This window comes from Xenopus laevis, chromosome 9_10S, assembly GCF_017654675.1.
Source record: "Xenopus laevis strain J_2021 chromosome 9_10S, Xenopus_laevis_v10.1, whole genome shotgun sequence".
Lineage (NCBI taxonomy): Eukaryota > Metazoa > Chordata > Amphibia > Anura > Pipidae > Xenopus > Xenopus laevis.
In genome coordinates this window covers 93,789,053-93,804,691 of record NC_054388.1, presented here as the reverse complement: position 1 = coordinate 93,804,691, position 15,639 = coordinate 93,789,053, and the positions used below count along the sequence as shown (strand labels likewise).

At 38.6% G+C, this 15,639-nt stretch overlaps 1 protein-coding gene across 1 annotated transcript in view; it reads right to left on the bottom strand.

Moving 5' to 3' along the window:
• baiap3.S (BAI1-associated protein 3 S homeolog) overlaps window positions 1–15,639 on the bottom strand; it is a 147,206-nt gene that overhangs the window by 26,493 nt on the left and 105,074 nt on the right. Inside the window, exons 13-17 of the mRNA XM_041578550.1 lie at window positions 15,303–15,395; window positions 13,043–13,146; window positions 5,842–5,959; window positions 2,853–2,977; window positions 2,660–2,750 (exon numbers count right to left, since the gene is read on the bottom strand). Coding sequence (XP_041434484.1) covers window positions 2,660–2,750; window positions 2,853–2,977; window positions 5,842–5,959; window positions 13,043–13,146; window positions 15,303–15,395 — 531 coding nt within the window. The remainder of the gene's footprint in view (window positions 1–2,659; window positions 2,751–2,852; window positions 2,978–5,841; window positions 5,960–13,042; window positions 13,147–15,302; window positions 15,396–15,639) is intronic.

Sequence of the window (15,639 nt, the reverse complement as noted above, 5' to 3'; positions counted from 1 at the left end):
TTGGTGAAGCTTGGAGGAAAACATAAAACTTGGCCCTACATTATTTAAAATTCAACTTACAGCTCCGTAGCTATTGCAAATCTACAGCTGCCACTTTTCATCTGTTTGTGGATGCTGACAGTTGTAGTTTGACATCACTTGAAGGCTGCTCTATCTCAAACATAGTGTCAACTAGACAGTTATTCCTTGCCCCACTGAATGCAACTGCTGCTACATCTCAGAAATAGTGTAGAGACCAGCTGAGGGCCTTCTGGGTCCATATACCTATCCCTTATAAATTAACGAGCCAGAATGATAAATGTAAGGCAGAGGTACAAATGTTTTATTTTGATTAAGACCAGGAGTTCTTAACCTTTGAGCCAGGACCCACAAACAGGGCATTGTGAAGTTACAGGGGTTACCATGTTCCTTTATGATCCAGCTCATCGTGAAGTTACAATACATGGGCCATCATGATCCTCTTTAACAGAATGAATTTGTCACTGCACAGAATGGATATTCTCTTACTACACACTTCCAATATATCAAGCCTTCTATAAATTGACCACTATACAAATTAGGGATGCAACAAATCCACTATTTTGGATTCAGCCAAACCCCCGAATCCTTCACGAAAGATTCGGCCGAATACCGAACTGGAATCCTAATTTGCATATGCCCTAAAGGAACCAGATTTTCAGAGAAAGCTTGAACACACTTTACCACTCATGTGAATGTCTTCTTCTGAATGAAAGATGGTCACCAAGTCAGTGGTACTATGCAGTCATCCAACAAATAATGCATTCATGAAAGTGATCATATACTTATAATTACACATTTTTCATGAACAGAAAAACATTTTTTGATATCATTTCATTAGTCTCCATATCCCTGCTTCAAATGGAGGTGACAGTAATTATGGAACAGGGAACTGGGAATAATGATCCATCAAGGGCAATGGTGCATACTCCTTTGACATCAACATGTACAGTTCTTTAGTAACTTCATAGACAAGGATACTCTTCCTATAATTAACTATTTTTTTTCTGCTTGTAAAGTTATGCAAGGAAAACAGTAAGGGCCTACAGAGCAGTGGAAACACCTCTTCAGATAAGTCATAATTATCCTGCCATCAGCAATCAGACAGTGACAATGAAGCCAAAAATATATTACATTTTGCCTGGTTTATTCACATACAGAATAACCAAGGCTGCTTACAATGTATTTTCATGTGTGAAAGATTATGATTGCTCTTTCTTAGTGTGCAGGCAATCCATAAAGTAATTTATGAGGGGATGTAATATGTTTTGGTAGAGCAAAAAAAGTTCGTAAACACCTTTGCGATCGTTCGTGACCATGTTTGCGCCATTTTGACTGATTAAAGACCTAAACAACTTCCTCGTTTGCAACCAAATTGCTTTTGCAAACATTCGCAGTGTATGTTATAACATTTTGCAATTGCAATTGCATTTTTTGTGACAAAATTTTTAATGAAACTCCAATGCAATAAAAGCTTAAAGGCGAACTAAAGCCTAATTAAAGAAGTAGGCTAGAAATATTGTACATTATGTTTTGGGCTTGTGTTCCACTCTTAAGCAACCTCAGCCCTTTAGCAGTAAAGATCTATGTCTCCAAAGATGCACCAGTAGCTCCCCATCTTCTTTTCTGCTGATTCACTTCTTTTTTACAAAGAATATTACATTGAGACAGGTGAATTTTGTTTCCCAAAGTTTTACTCTTTGCAAATGTTATTACATTACCTCCTATGAGTGTTCATCCCATTCAATATTGCCATTCTATCCTGATGGCAATAGAATGTTCCTGGCAAACATCATCACTTCTATCATTGGTCCTCTGAATGGATTGACAGAAAACAGCACCGATTTGGGCCCAATGTGGGCTGAACAGAGGTGAGATCTCATCCAACCCTCTAGCCATCTTTTCAACCAAAGCCCATCCCTTGCAAAGAGCCTGTAGCGGATTGAGAAATCAGCCCAGTTCTCCAAAACCCCAAAGCCCTCCTCCCTACATTAATCTCCCTAAACTCCCACTGTCTTCTTGACGTTGCTTGTGGCACAGGTAATATCTCGGAGAAAATTACCTTGGAAGTCCTCGCCCTTAACTTCTCACCTAGTTTTAGAAAATCATTCATGAGGACTCCCCTACCCCATCCTCTAACTTACCTATGTGTCCCAATAATCTATCCACCCGTTCCACCACATGCCAAACCAGTGTCGGACTGGCCCACAGGGATACCAGGAAAACTCCCGGTGGGCCCAGATGTCAGTGGGCCTCTTGCTTCTAACCATTTGGCCTATTTCATGGTCATTCCCTATTTCTTTATGGGAACAAAGAGGTTTAATGATGAAATAATAGAGTATAGTATGTAGAGAAAATATACTAGGAGAATAAAGAGGTGGAGTGAGGAGAGGAGGTATAAATTTTGGAAAGTGGGCCCTCAACCTAAGGTTTTCTGGTGGGCCCCTGGTATCCCAGTCCAACACTGTACCGAACCCCAGCACCTAGGACCTAATCTGTTGCTGTTGTCTTCTCAAGTACACATAATAGTATAGGGCCTGTGGGAGACCTGAGTTAACGCTTCAGGGCACTTAAGAGTCTAAAGTTTGGAGGACCACAATGATCAAGAATTACAACTTTACAAAAGAAAACGTGAAATTACCTTTATAATGGCAACAATCTCCAGATGTAGTTCATTATGGAAAGGACACACCATTCTAAAAGATTGCATATTGTGGATTTGACTAAGACACCTGCAACAAATAGAGGAGAAACTGAAGCTACTCTAGTGAAGATGGATTCACAAGCCATTCAACATCATATACAAATGGCTATGTTACTGGGGTAAGTGTTACCTTAACATGAATTCAAGCCGGTTAATGACTGTTGTGTTAAGAACAGGGAAGTTGTGTCTGAGTTTTTTCAGGAGCAGAAGGCAGTATTCTGTGAAAAGTGTAAAACTTTCAGCCAAACTCTGCTCCTATTGGGAGAGAAAGACTGTAGTAAGACTTAAGGAGTTACTGATATAACTGTAATTATTCAGTTAACAGATAAGAACATATGCTTAGGGACCCAAAGATTCCTCCAATATTTATCAGGTTGCATAACTTTAAATTGTGTTTAGTCAAAGGCATGAACAAGACATTTCATTTGGGGTTATACACAAAAGAGACAAAGATCAGTCTGGTCCTGTAACCCACAGCAATCAATCAGCATTTTGCTTTTACTGGTCAAATGCATTCATCAAAAGTTTGGTACTGCACAGACCATAGCAAAATGAAATTTCTTTTTATGGATAAATCAGGGGCTTTTATTTTTGCCGGAGCTGGCTGTTCTGTGTCGGTAGGATAATTGAAGCATGCAAGGGTTAAATAAATAAACTATTCACAAAAAAATACAGACATGCTGGGGGATAAATGCAAGCATTGAAATTCCACTCAGGTTCCACATAACAGGGTAGAAAATATGTGATAGATCAGAGGGAAGTTTCATTTGACTGTGGAGCTTACAAACAAATAAAGCAAATTGCTACACGGAGTAATAGCTTATCACCTCTTCCTCCCCTACTGTGCCCATCTGGGTCACATACTGTACCATTATGATTTTAACAGGTTTTCAAATTTGCTGGTTTCCTTGCTTAGGAGGAACATATTGTTTATTTTCTTGGGAAATTACATCGTGTTCCTCTCTATTTTTTTTTAATAAATAAAAGACATATAAGGGTAAAGTTTTACCGTCTGGCCAGAATAGTTTTTTACTCTGTATATTTGAAGATATTCACAATTTGGAACACACAGGTTGCTTAAAGAAGAAGGAAAGGCTAAAACTAAGTAAGCTTTATCAGAAATGTCTATATAAATACACCAGCAAACCCTCAAACTATTGCTGCTCTGAGTCCTCTGCCAAACGAAACACAGTATTTATTTCCTTCTTTTGTGTACACATGGACTTCTGTATCAGACTTCCTGTTTTCAGCTTAAACCTCCAGGGATAGGGCTTGAGCATGCTCAGTTTGCTCCTCTCTCCCCCTCCCTTTCCCCCCCTTCCTCCTCCCCTCCCTGTTGTAATCTGAGCTATGAGTGAGCAGGGAGAGACTCAGGCAGGAAGTGATGTCACACCAAGCTAATATGGCAGCTGCTATCCTAAAAAAACAGACAGAGCTTCTAGAACTGTTTACTCAGGAATGGTAAAGCATTAAGCACAATAAATATAGTTTTATAGTTTGCACTATTGTCAATAAACTGCTTCGGTAGCTTTCCTTTAAGGAACTTCTTATAGACAATAACAGGGCCTCAACAGTAAGCTTTTTTTCTAACAGGATATCTACTGCTGGGGGCAATCTTTCCCATTGGAGATAAAGTAAAGATTTGCTACAGGATTAATTCAGTTTCTGTTGACACCAATGTTATGATATGGATTCTGTCCTTACATTCACCGGTCCAGGCCAAATGTGAATTATCAGGAATACATATTTTCCTCTAATATTATGTTGGCATGGTTATGGAGAATTCATGTGAACTCCGGTGGTGGCTGCAGGAAGGCAAAGCAGAAGAGGTTCCATAGTGGAAGGGACATGGGGAGAAATTTACTAAAGGGCGAAGTGGCTAACGCTGGCGAAAATTCGCCAGCGTGACGTCATTTCGGCACTTCACTGATTTACTAACAGTAACTGGCATAAATTTGCTGGCGTAATTTCGCCAAGGAAATAGACTCTGGCGCAACTTCGCACTCTAACGCCAGGCGAATTTTCGGTCTGGCGAAAGAGCGTTATTATGCAAATTCACTAAGTTTTTGATTTTACTGACCATTACCTCTATCACCAGACTTGCCTTCGCCACCTCAGACCAGGCGAAGTGCAATAGAGTAGATAGGAGTTCCTCAAAAAAAAGTTGAACATTTTTCTAAGTCCCAAAAAACACTGGCGTTTTTTCCTATTCAAAGGGTGATAGACTGAAAAAGATCGTACATTTTTTCCTTCCCCCCTACATTTGCTAACATATGGCACCTAAACTATACTGTGGGCACATGTGTAGGGCATTATAATAACTTTATATAATTTTATTAAGGTTCCCTGGCCTTGTGTAGTGTAATGTATTTGCTGCAGCATTTACGGCCATTGTACTTTAACTACACGCCGTATGCAAATTAGCCAAAGCTAGCATAACTTCGAACTGCTGAGCGTAATTTTGCTGGAGTAATTTTGCCAGCATTCGGTACCCTGTGCGCAACTTTGGATCTTTGTGAATTAGCGTTGTCCAGGCGCCTGGCGAAGTGTTGCGATGTGTGCGAAGCTTGCGCTGGCGAATTTTCACCAGTTAGTGAATTTGCCCCATGGTGAGAGAGACAAGGCAGTAAAAAATATTAAACAGTGTTAACTGACACTGCCATTAGGCATTTCCCTTGTCTATAATATGGAGTGTTTCTCTAAGACACTGTAACAGTCCATATATCTATGGTGTTGCTATAGTCTAGTTATCCAACCACAGAGTGTAGTATAGAAAGACCTGCTTGCAGTGAAATAATTAGATGGTACAGGGCCCCACAGCAAAAAAACATAACCAGAGGTTGTCCTATTTTTACCAATATATGTTGAAATTGCTCATTATTTAGACCTCCTGCCCCCCCCCCCTGCAGCCGCGGGGTCGCTTCCTCTGTAGTTACACCCCTGCCTGCTTGCTAGCTGCTTGTGTCAGCATATTGCCTATTATAGAATTTAGAACTCGTATGTTTAAAAAAAAAAAATATCTCAGTGATTTTGTTTTTGTTGGAACAAGTAACAGCACTGTGTGAATTGGTGAGTGGCACCTTTTGGTGGGCTGGTATGAACTGGATTTTATAACTTACCTGCTCTCTTTGACACATGGTGGGGTCCCATTGCTCTTCTATGTGCTTCAGAAGACCCAGTAGAAAACTATAGTCCATAGACACGATTTGGTGGTGTTTGCTGTATGCTTGCCATTTTCTGTTAATAAACACAGAAAGATGTATTTAACTGTAGATGCCTATTTTTGTAAAGTTGAGTCACTAAGCCTTTCGGACATTTTCTTAAACTATCATCATTTCAATGAAAACGACTGTTAGCACCTACAGTGCTTTGTACATACAGATGGCTCTGTAGTTGACTGAACTTCTTGCTCAGTTTATTGTTTCTTGTGCTTAGATAAAACACAATGGAGAACTGAGGGACAGTTCTGGGTCCAATAGTATTGATTATTTTAAATTGGAAGTTACCCTAATTAAATTAAATGTTACTAATCAGCAATATTCTGATATTCCAGCAACAAATGCTTATGCTTTATCTACACTAAGGGGCAGATTTATCAAGGGTCGAATTGAAAATTCTAAAAATATTCGAATTTCGAGATATTTTTGTGTACTTCGACTAGGGAATAGTCCAAATTCGATTAGAATTTGGAAAAAAATCGAAAATTGAAATTCATCATGTACTGTCTCATTAAAACTTCAAACATTCGCCATCTAAAACCTGCAGAATTGCTGTTTTAGCCTATGGGGGACCTCCTAGAACCTATTTGGAGTCAATTGGTGGACTTTTTTTTTTTCAAAATACTTTGAATCAAATTTGATTGAATTCGATCTTACTTCGATTTGAATGATGGAATACAGCCTATTCACCCGCAAAAAATTAAATTTTTTTAAAATTTCTGTTGGTCTTTTTTTAACTCCCATTACTTCGAAATTCAACCCTTGATAAATCTGCACCTAAGTGACAGTATTAAGCAACATCACCAGCTCATTTCTAAACGTAAGGGAAAATAAAAAATATTGTCTATATACCTGTATGTGGATCCTTCACAAAGGTTCCTGTATACTTGTGTTCTGGACAAAAACTGTGGTTTTGCCTGCATTATTGTATAGGGTGCAAGATGCAAAGTGAAGGCCTTGTTCCTTTCAGGGCTCGATTTTTGTGTTACACCTACACACACAACTGAGTTTAACTAAATGTTTTATTTACTTTATTTAGTTACTATTTATTTATTTACTTACAATTCATTTGTTTACCTTGTCCAAGCCCAAGATCATTGCTATATATGAAATGACAGCCAACATGATACAATCAAACTATGAATGAAACTTGCACGTGGTTAATACAGTTGCTTACTAGCGTCTGCTTTACTAAATCACATGCAAGTTGTAGCACAAGCTACTAATTATGTCTTCATTCTGGAAAATAATACTGCCTAGTGGGTAAAAACGTGGTGATAGGCACCAGAATTGTGTCTCTTGCAAACTGAAGCAGGTTAGTAAGTTAGAAGTACTTTAGTGAAAGACATTGAAGGTCATTTACAAAGACTGGGGAAATAGTTCAAGAGCACGGCCCTTAGTGCTCATTGAGGGAGCATCCGAGTGTGGCTGCACTATGCACCTTGCCTCCCCTGTGGATGTGGATGTGAATGACGAGCAAGATAGGGGAATAGAGGTGGGACGCCTACCTGCCCATCCCTGTTAAATATAGAAATGGTGAACTTGAGGCAGGGATGTTTTTATCGGAGTGTTCATGAACCTGCACCAATTTATCAAAGCAGAAAGGAAGTACACTGGCCTTGTAGTGCTGCAGGTGTGCACTCTTATAATCATGACTGGAATCATCCCTTGGAACTCAGGAGCCAAAGACAAGTGAAAGAGCTGGAGCTCTTCGAATAGGCAGCTGAACTAGCCATATTTGTCTATGATACAAAAATACCTAGTTCTGGCCCTGCTGAGAGGTACTGCATGTCTCAAATTAGCAACAAACAACAACTTAAACAGCATCAAATATTTGCTCGGACTGGTGAATGGAAGGCGAAATGGAAATTTTCTCTTTATTGGTAATCTTGAATTCTTACCAAGTACAACATAATTAATGTACAAATGCAATGTTTCTTATAGTCTGTTCAATGGAAAATGTCCATGCAGTACTCTACTCAGGCATCAGAATATTGAATAAGGATAAATACAATACAAGTATGCAGGCAGAGAAGCTCAAAGCTATGTTCAAGACATCTTCATGTGAACTGAAGCAAATATAATTTTCAGAATGGCGTGCTGCCAGGATTCTTGGGAAAGGGAAGCTATTTGTGGCACCCTGGTCTCTAGGGTGATACAAAGCTTAACAAGCCATACTTCATAATGCCAGCAATTTCTGAAAATTTAGCCAAAATAGTTTGAGAAGGAATAAAATTCATCTTCTGTTTAGTAGGGTGATGTAAGAGACGTTCAGGTGCTGAGCAATAAGTATCATGCTTGCTGCTAAAGAGAATTAGATGGATGCTCCAGCCTTCTATTAAATAGTGCTGGAGAGCAGAAATCAATGGTTTCTGACATTTTCGCTCACACTTTAGATGTCATTCAAAGATTTTTATAATAGACTGGCGCTGTTCAGAGCAGGTGATCCATGCAGAAACAAGACATATTCTCTGTCAACGTAAAATGCTAAAGCCTCACATTAGCAGCAGCAAAACTGTCAGAATGGATCTGAGCAGATGGTTTTTATTGTAAAACCGGTGAAATTTACACCACTGTAAAGACACAGTTACAATGGGATCATCCTAAACATGGGATGTGGACAGCGCTCAGCAAGAAAACAATATTCTGAATCATATAAACATGGTTGATCAACCATACAGTATATTACCCAAATGACAGGGCGCCCCTGTTATACCACATTCTTTCTTTGCCAAACCCCAGACAGAAGTGCTTTCTGCATGAACACTAAAGGGTGTACTATTGCACTCTAGTGTTCTTGTATCTTCTTGTGTATCTCAATCCCACGAGTTAAAAAATTCAAAAAACCTTTATTACCAAGCTTTCATTAAAAACAGTTAACAGGTATCATTTATGAGACTTCACCAGCTGAAGTTCCAGAATGAGGCATGAAACGCGTCAGGCGATTGTATCTGTAAGTAACAAGTCTCATAAATGATACGTTAGCTGTTTTAATGAAAGCTTGGTAATAAAGTTTTTTTAATATTTTAACTTGTGGCTTTAGACACTTCTTCAACCTTTTTGTTTTGCTGATTGGAATATGAATTCAGCTGGAGTGGAAACCAGTTATTTAAGTGACAGCATGAGTCAAAACACTCCCGCCAAGAAGGGAGAGTCTTGAGCACGGACATGTAAGTTCTTTCAGTTAAACCAATAAATTGCCAGCATGTTCTGGATGGGCCAAATCACATCTTTTATTGGTCTAAGTATGACTATCTTAAGAAAAGCCAGCAAAGTAATTGGCTTCTCATGAAACCCAACTCTAGTATGTGCTTGTGAACCTTAGATCTTGAGTTCCACTGGGAGTAGCAACTGTTATGGAAAATATATCTTACAATCTTTTTAATCTTTCTGCCCTGGTAATAACATTGGCATCATTCATTTTTACTGGCCAGAGTGGTAAAATACTGGCTCATGGCATCCCTAGCTGGGAAGTGCCAACATATTCTATAGCACTTTACAAATAACACCATCTGATTAGGTGGGCAGGGTAGTAGTTCTGAAATATGAGGGCTATACTAACGAAGTATTGTGCCAACTTTCAGATATAGAATAATATGCACTATTCAGTTTCAACCCTACACTTCAAGGGGCACTTTACTAAGGGTCGAAGTGAATTTTCGAATTAAAAAACTTTGAATTTTTGAAGTATTTTTTGGGTACTTCGACCATCGACTAGGCCAGATTCGACTTCGATTAGAATTGAAAATACTTTGAATATTCGACCATTCGAAAATCAAAGTACTTCAACTTCAACACTTCGCCACCTTAAACCTGCCGAATTGCTATGTTAACCTATGGGGACCTCATAGAACCTATAGCCAAAATTTGGCTAAGTTTAATAAAAAGTCGAAGATTTTTTTTTGAAAATAGTTAAATCGATCGATTAAATTGTTCTATTCGAGCAATTTCTACAATTGATCGAACAATTTTAATTAGACCAAAAACGACCAAAAAAATTCAAAAAGAAAAGTTCGACTAACGAATTTGGCCAATTCGATGGTTGAATTTCGAAGTTTTTAACTTCGAAATTCGACCCTTGATAAATGTGCCCCCAAATGTCAAAATCATTTGACATTGTAGATTATTCAATATTTTGAAAACAGACAAGTACACAGGGAAGCCACCCTCCTATAGGCTCTCCAATCATTTCTGGCATCTGGATCATTTAACACAACTAGTGGATTTACAAGCGCTGTTTTTGCAGTTACTCAGTTACATCATGGACAGACAACATGTTCTAAAAGCTAATTTAGCAGTGGAACAAATACAGCTGGACCTCTTTGGATGTGGTATCCCTATACAGTATCTCTCGTAATTATGTTTTAAAGGAGAAGGAAAGGCTTTGTGTACCTGAAACCCTGGGCCGGTACTCCTATCAGCAGAAAACTGCACCAGCCTGGGGTTATACCAGTGTGCACCACGGTGCGCTTCTCTTCCAGCTTCCTCCTTTTTTGTGCGGCTGCGCATGTGCAGTAGAACGAAAAGCCGAACTTTAACTAAAAATTCGGCTATTTTGTTCAACTGCGCATGTGTCTGCCCCGGTAAATTTGAAGAAAGAAGAAGCTGGTATAGGATCGCTCAGTGGGGCTCACTGTTATAACCCCGAGCCAGTGCAGTTTTCTGCTGATAGGAGCACCAGCCTGGGGTTTCAGGTAAGTAAATACAAGTGCCTAACATGTGGCACCCCCAAGTTCACGAAGTCTTTCCTTCTCCTTTAAGAGCCAAAGAATATCACCTAAAATACTATACTGTAGAAGGTATGTCAGCCAACTTCAGTCATTTTTATTAAAGGGGTGGTTCTCCTTTAAGTTAACTTTTAGTATGTTATAGAGTATCTAATTCTAAGCAACTTTTCAATTGCCCTCTTTATAGTTTTTTAATTATTTGCCTGCTTCTTCTGATTCTTTCCAGCTTTCAGATGGGGGTAACTGACCCAACAAGGATTAAAGAAAATACGTTTATAAAATTTGGATTATTTGGATAAAACGGATTCCCTGAGAGATGGCCTTTCAGTAATTCTGAGCATTTTGGATAATGGGTTCTTAATAATGGATAGACACAGAACACACCGGCACAACACGGGTAATTCTAGCAGGTATAACCTTGCTCGTTTATTGCGGATGCAATGTTTCGGGGCGTGACCCCTTTCTCAAGCAAGTCACGCAGGTCACGCCCCGAAACGTTGCATCCGCAATAAACGAGCAAGGTTATACCTGCTAGAATTACCCATGTTGTGCCGGTGTGTTCTGTGTCTACGCTGTTTTTGAGGTTGCCCAATCCCTCTAACATCGAGCACCTGGGAGTCGTTTGAGTTTGGACGGCCAGGGTGTGCGAGTGTAAGTTTTTCTTTTTTGCAATTTTCTTAATAATGGATCCCATACCTGTATCATTCTCTAAATCATACTAAAAGTTAATTCAGAGGTGAACAACCCCTTTAAAAGCTATTGAGTTCCTTCTGAAGCACAATTACTTTCTGTAGAATAATTTCTACCTCCAAAAGAGAGGCACGGCCATGGCAGCTAAATTTACCCCATGTAACAGAAACCTTTACATAAGTTGGTGGGAGGAACAATTTATTTATAATGATTGAGGTCATTATTGTCTCTTTATTGATACTTTATCTGGAAACCCATTATCCAAAAAGCTCTGAATTACAAAAAACCTGTCTTCCATAGACTCCATTATAATCTAATAATCCACATTTTTAAAAATTTCCTTTTTCTCTGTAATAAAAAAACAGTACTTAGTACTTGATCCAAACTAAGAAATAATTAATCCTATTGGAAACAAAACCAGTTTATTTAATGTTTACATGATTTTCTAGTAGACCTAAAGTACAAATATCCAAATTACGGAAAGGGACATTATCTAGAAAATCCCAGGTCCTGAGCATTCTGGGTAACAGGTCCCATGCCTGTAGTAATATGGTGCGGTACATGTGGTGAATTTAAGGAATACATTAATTAATTAACAAAGAACAGGCCTTGTGGTTTAAGTAATACTTTAAGTAAAATTCCAGCAATTTTTTTTAGATGTTCAGCTAAGTGGAAAGATCATTTCTACTATTTAGAGAAACACAATTCAGGAAATGCTTTATAACAAGCCATTTATGCCACCCAAAACATGTCATACGGGTATGGGATCCGTTATTAGGGATGCACCGAATCCAGCCTTTTCCAGCAGGATTCGGATTTGGCCGAATCCTTGTGTGTGGACGAACCGAATCCAAATCCTAATTTGCATATGTAAATTAGGTGTGGGAAGAGAAATCACGTGATTTTTAATCTCAAAACAAGGAAGTTAAACATTATTTTACCACTTGTTCCTTTTCCACCTCTAATTTGCATATGCAAAGTAGGATTTGGATTTCGGTATTCGGACGAATCTTTCACAAAGGATTTGTGGATTTGGCTGAATCACAAATAGTGGATTCGGTGCATCCCTACCCGTTATCCAGAAACCCATTATCCAGAAAGCTCCAAATTATGGCAAGACTCTATTTTATCCAAATAATCCAAATTTTTAAAAATGATTTCCTTTTTCTCTGTAATAATAAAACAGTACCTTGTACTTGATCCAAACTAAGATATAATTAATTTATTGGAAGCAAAACCAGCCTATTTGGATTTATTTAATGTTTACATGATTTTCTAGTAGGTATGAAGATCCAAATTATTGAAAGATCCATTATCTGTAAAACCCCAGGTCCTGAGAATTCTGGATAACTGGTCCCATACCTGTACTACATTTAATATTTATTTATTAGACTGTCTGGATGCACAAGAATTCATTGTTCAATTTCATATATTTAAATAAAGATTCCTGGCCAGGGATTGCACATTAATTGACTGTGTATTTAATAAAGCACTTCAATTGACTGATCCACAATCAGATATGACTGGAAAACGGAATGAGCTCCTCGGATCAGTCCGATTAAACGCCTCTACCTATAGTCGACTATTTTTCATTGCACAGTTAATGTTTCCTGTTTGCATGGTAAATACAGTAGATGTGTGCTCTACATGAGTGTAGCGTTTGTTGCTGTAGAAGAAGTACTTACATGACGGCCTGTTGTAGGCTGGAGAGATCAGTTTGCATGCTGTGGTGGGACAGAATGGTAAATGCATGCTTGCTTAGCTCCCCCTTCCAGTTCCAGCTTTCAACCTACAATATAAAAACCATATATCAGTGCTATTAAGTGTAAGCAGACACGTTTTGACTGATTAGGTTTGTAGTTCAAGACCCATAACACCAAAAACGGAAAGGGCTTCATAAACAATTAAATATAAAGTCAACTTTAACACACGGGGCACCTTTGAGCCAGGGCATTGCAGCCCGCTGAAAATCACCTGTGATTGACTCCGTGACTCCCATTTCTTTGTATTGGAAACGCTCAAAAGTAAACAGGCATGAGCACAATCTGGAAAGGATATTTGATTTAAGCAGCTCCAACAATTATGTGGTTTCTGACATATTTACATAAATAGGTTCCTATGTGGCAAAATCCAAATTTATTTGTCAACGTTTCGGTCTCTTCGTGAGACCTTTCTCAAGACACACAAAAAATGTTTGTGTGTCTTCAGAAACATAAACATATTAAAGTATTTGTATTCCTTGGAAATATTTACTAGACCTTTAATGGGGATTAAAAAAAAACTTTCCCATTACAACCATAAGTTCTCCAAAGTAGTCAGCCCATACTAATTGCAGATGGAAGAGATTTACCTAAGGGAATCCTGCCAACTAGTTTTTTATAGAGAAACAAGCGATTTCTACTGGACAAAAGAACACGGAACTTATGGGGTCATGGAATAAAAGAGAATTTGCTAGTGGTCTAGCAGTCCACAGCAGCCAATTAAAATGTTTGTCGAGGAGTAAATATTACCGGCTGACTTATTTTTATTTTTATGGGTTGCTAAACCTTGTCATATTTTGCACCTTTTATTACATTACCCTGCAAGTGTACAAATGGCAGGTTGAAGTTGAAACATTGGTTATCTACCAATACCTGATTTCTCTATTGGGCATGTTTACTAACATTGGAGATACTGTACATATCTGGAGACATTTCTGGAGATGTTACCCAAAGCAACCAATCAGATCTTTGTTTTGTAACTTATAGTTGGCTGTTTAAATCTAACTGGTGATTGGTTGCCATGGGCAACATCTCCAGAAATCTCTCCAGATATGTATCTCCAATGTCAGTAAACATGCCCCATAGAGAGGTATTGGTAGATAACCAATGCTTTAACTTCAACTTCAACCTTCAACATCTCCAGAAATCTCTCCAGATATGTATCCCCAATGTTAGTAAATATGCCCCTATGTTAGATAACAGTGAAATGATTGATATAGCTTTGGAGAATTCGCTAGCATCTGTAATTGGGCCAACTCTGGAGAGCTGGCATGTGCAACAGGAAAGTCTTTTTCTGAGGTTTACCTCCTATAAAATAAATGCAAAAGACAACATGTTAAAAACATGTGCATGTGACAAACATGAATAAATAGTGTGTAATTGTGATGTAATGTCCCAAAACAAAATAGAAGCTCAGGAAACCCCCTGTAGTAAAGTAGAAGGAGTTGCATGGGAATTAATGGCATTTGTATTTAGTCCTTTGTTAACTATTCTTATTCTATTTTTTGGCATCTGTCCTATTCAAACACTGGGAAGGTGGGTGACAGTTGTTAAGAACATTGGCAGATTCCCATATTTTTTTGCCCTGGGCTCAAAGAGTCAGAGTCCTTATCCGCAATGGCTGGCAAGAGCAAGATTCTATCATGACCTTCATTTTGTAGGGGACCTATGACTAAAGCATATTACAGGATGTCCCCAGGTTACGTACGAGATAGGGTCTGTAGATTTGTTCTTAAGTTGAATTTGTATATAAGTTGAAACATATACATTTACTTATTAAATTCAACTTAGACAGATGTTTGTCTTAACGCAGTATTTATTTTTACCTTTCTGTGCCCCTCAGTGGATAACACACACCAGTGGGGGTTGGGACGGGTTATTAAAACTAAATGCTAATAAAGGCCAAGCAAACCACAGTACATTACTGTAATATCCTCCGTTTATAAGCATAAGTTGTATGTAAGTCGGATGTTTGTAACCCAGGGCCCACCGTATTATTATGCATGCTGCAATATACTGATTGTTCATATATCCTCAATCAAATGAAGCAGGGATTTGTTGTGAATGTGTTGTTTATAGCATCTGGAGAATCGGGAGTTTCGGATCCCACATAAAACACCGGCCACTTACTTTCCAAGCTTCTCGACTCAGGATTGATGATTAAGATGAACGGCATTGTGTTTACCTCTGTTTGCTTGTGCTCGTATTGGAGCAGCTGGTTCAGCAGCATTTCATGAATCACCGAGCCAGATGCCTTCTTGCTTAAAACGGTGTCCCTCTGAAACACATTTGTCAATTCAGATGTAATATGCCATGCTATTTGTTTTAATACTCAGTAAATTGAGTTACAGCTGAGATTCACTCTTCCGAGGGTAATGATCCAATGAGCATTCACGTGTATGTGATTTGTTTTCAGATGTGTATATATACTGTTTATATGTAGTGCACAGGTAAAATCAGATAAAATTTAACTCTTAGTTACAGGCAGGGTTGGGGGTTTTTTTCATGGCGGGCCCCCGGAG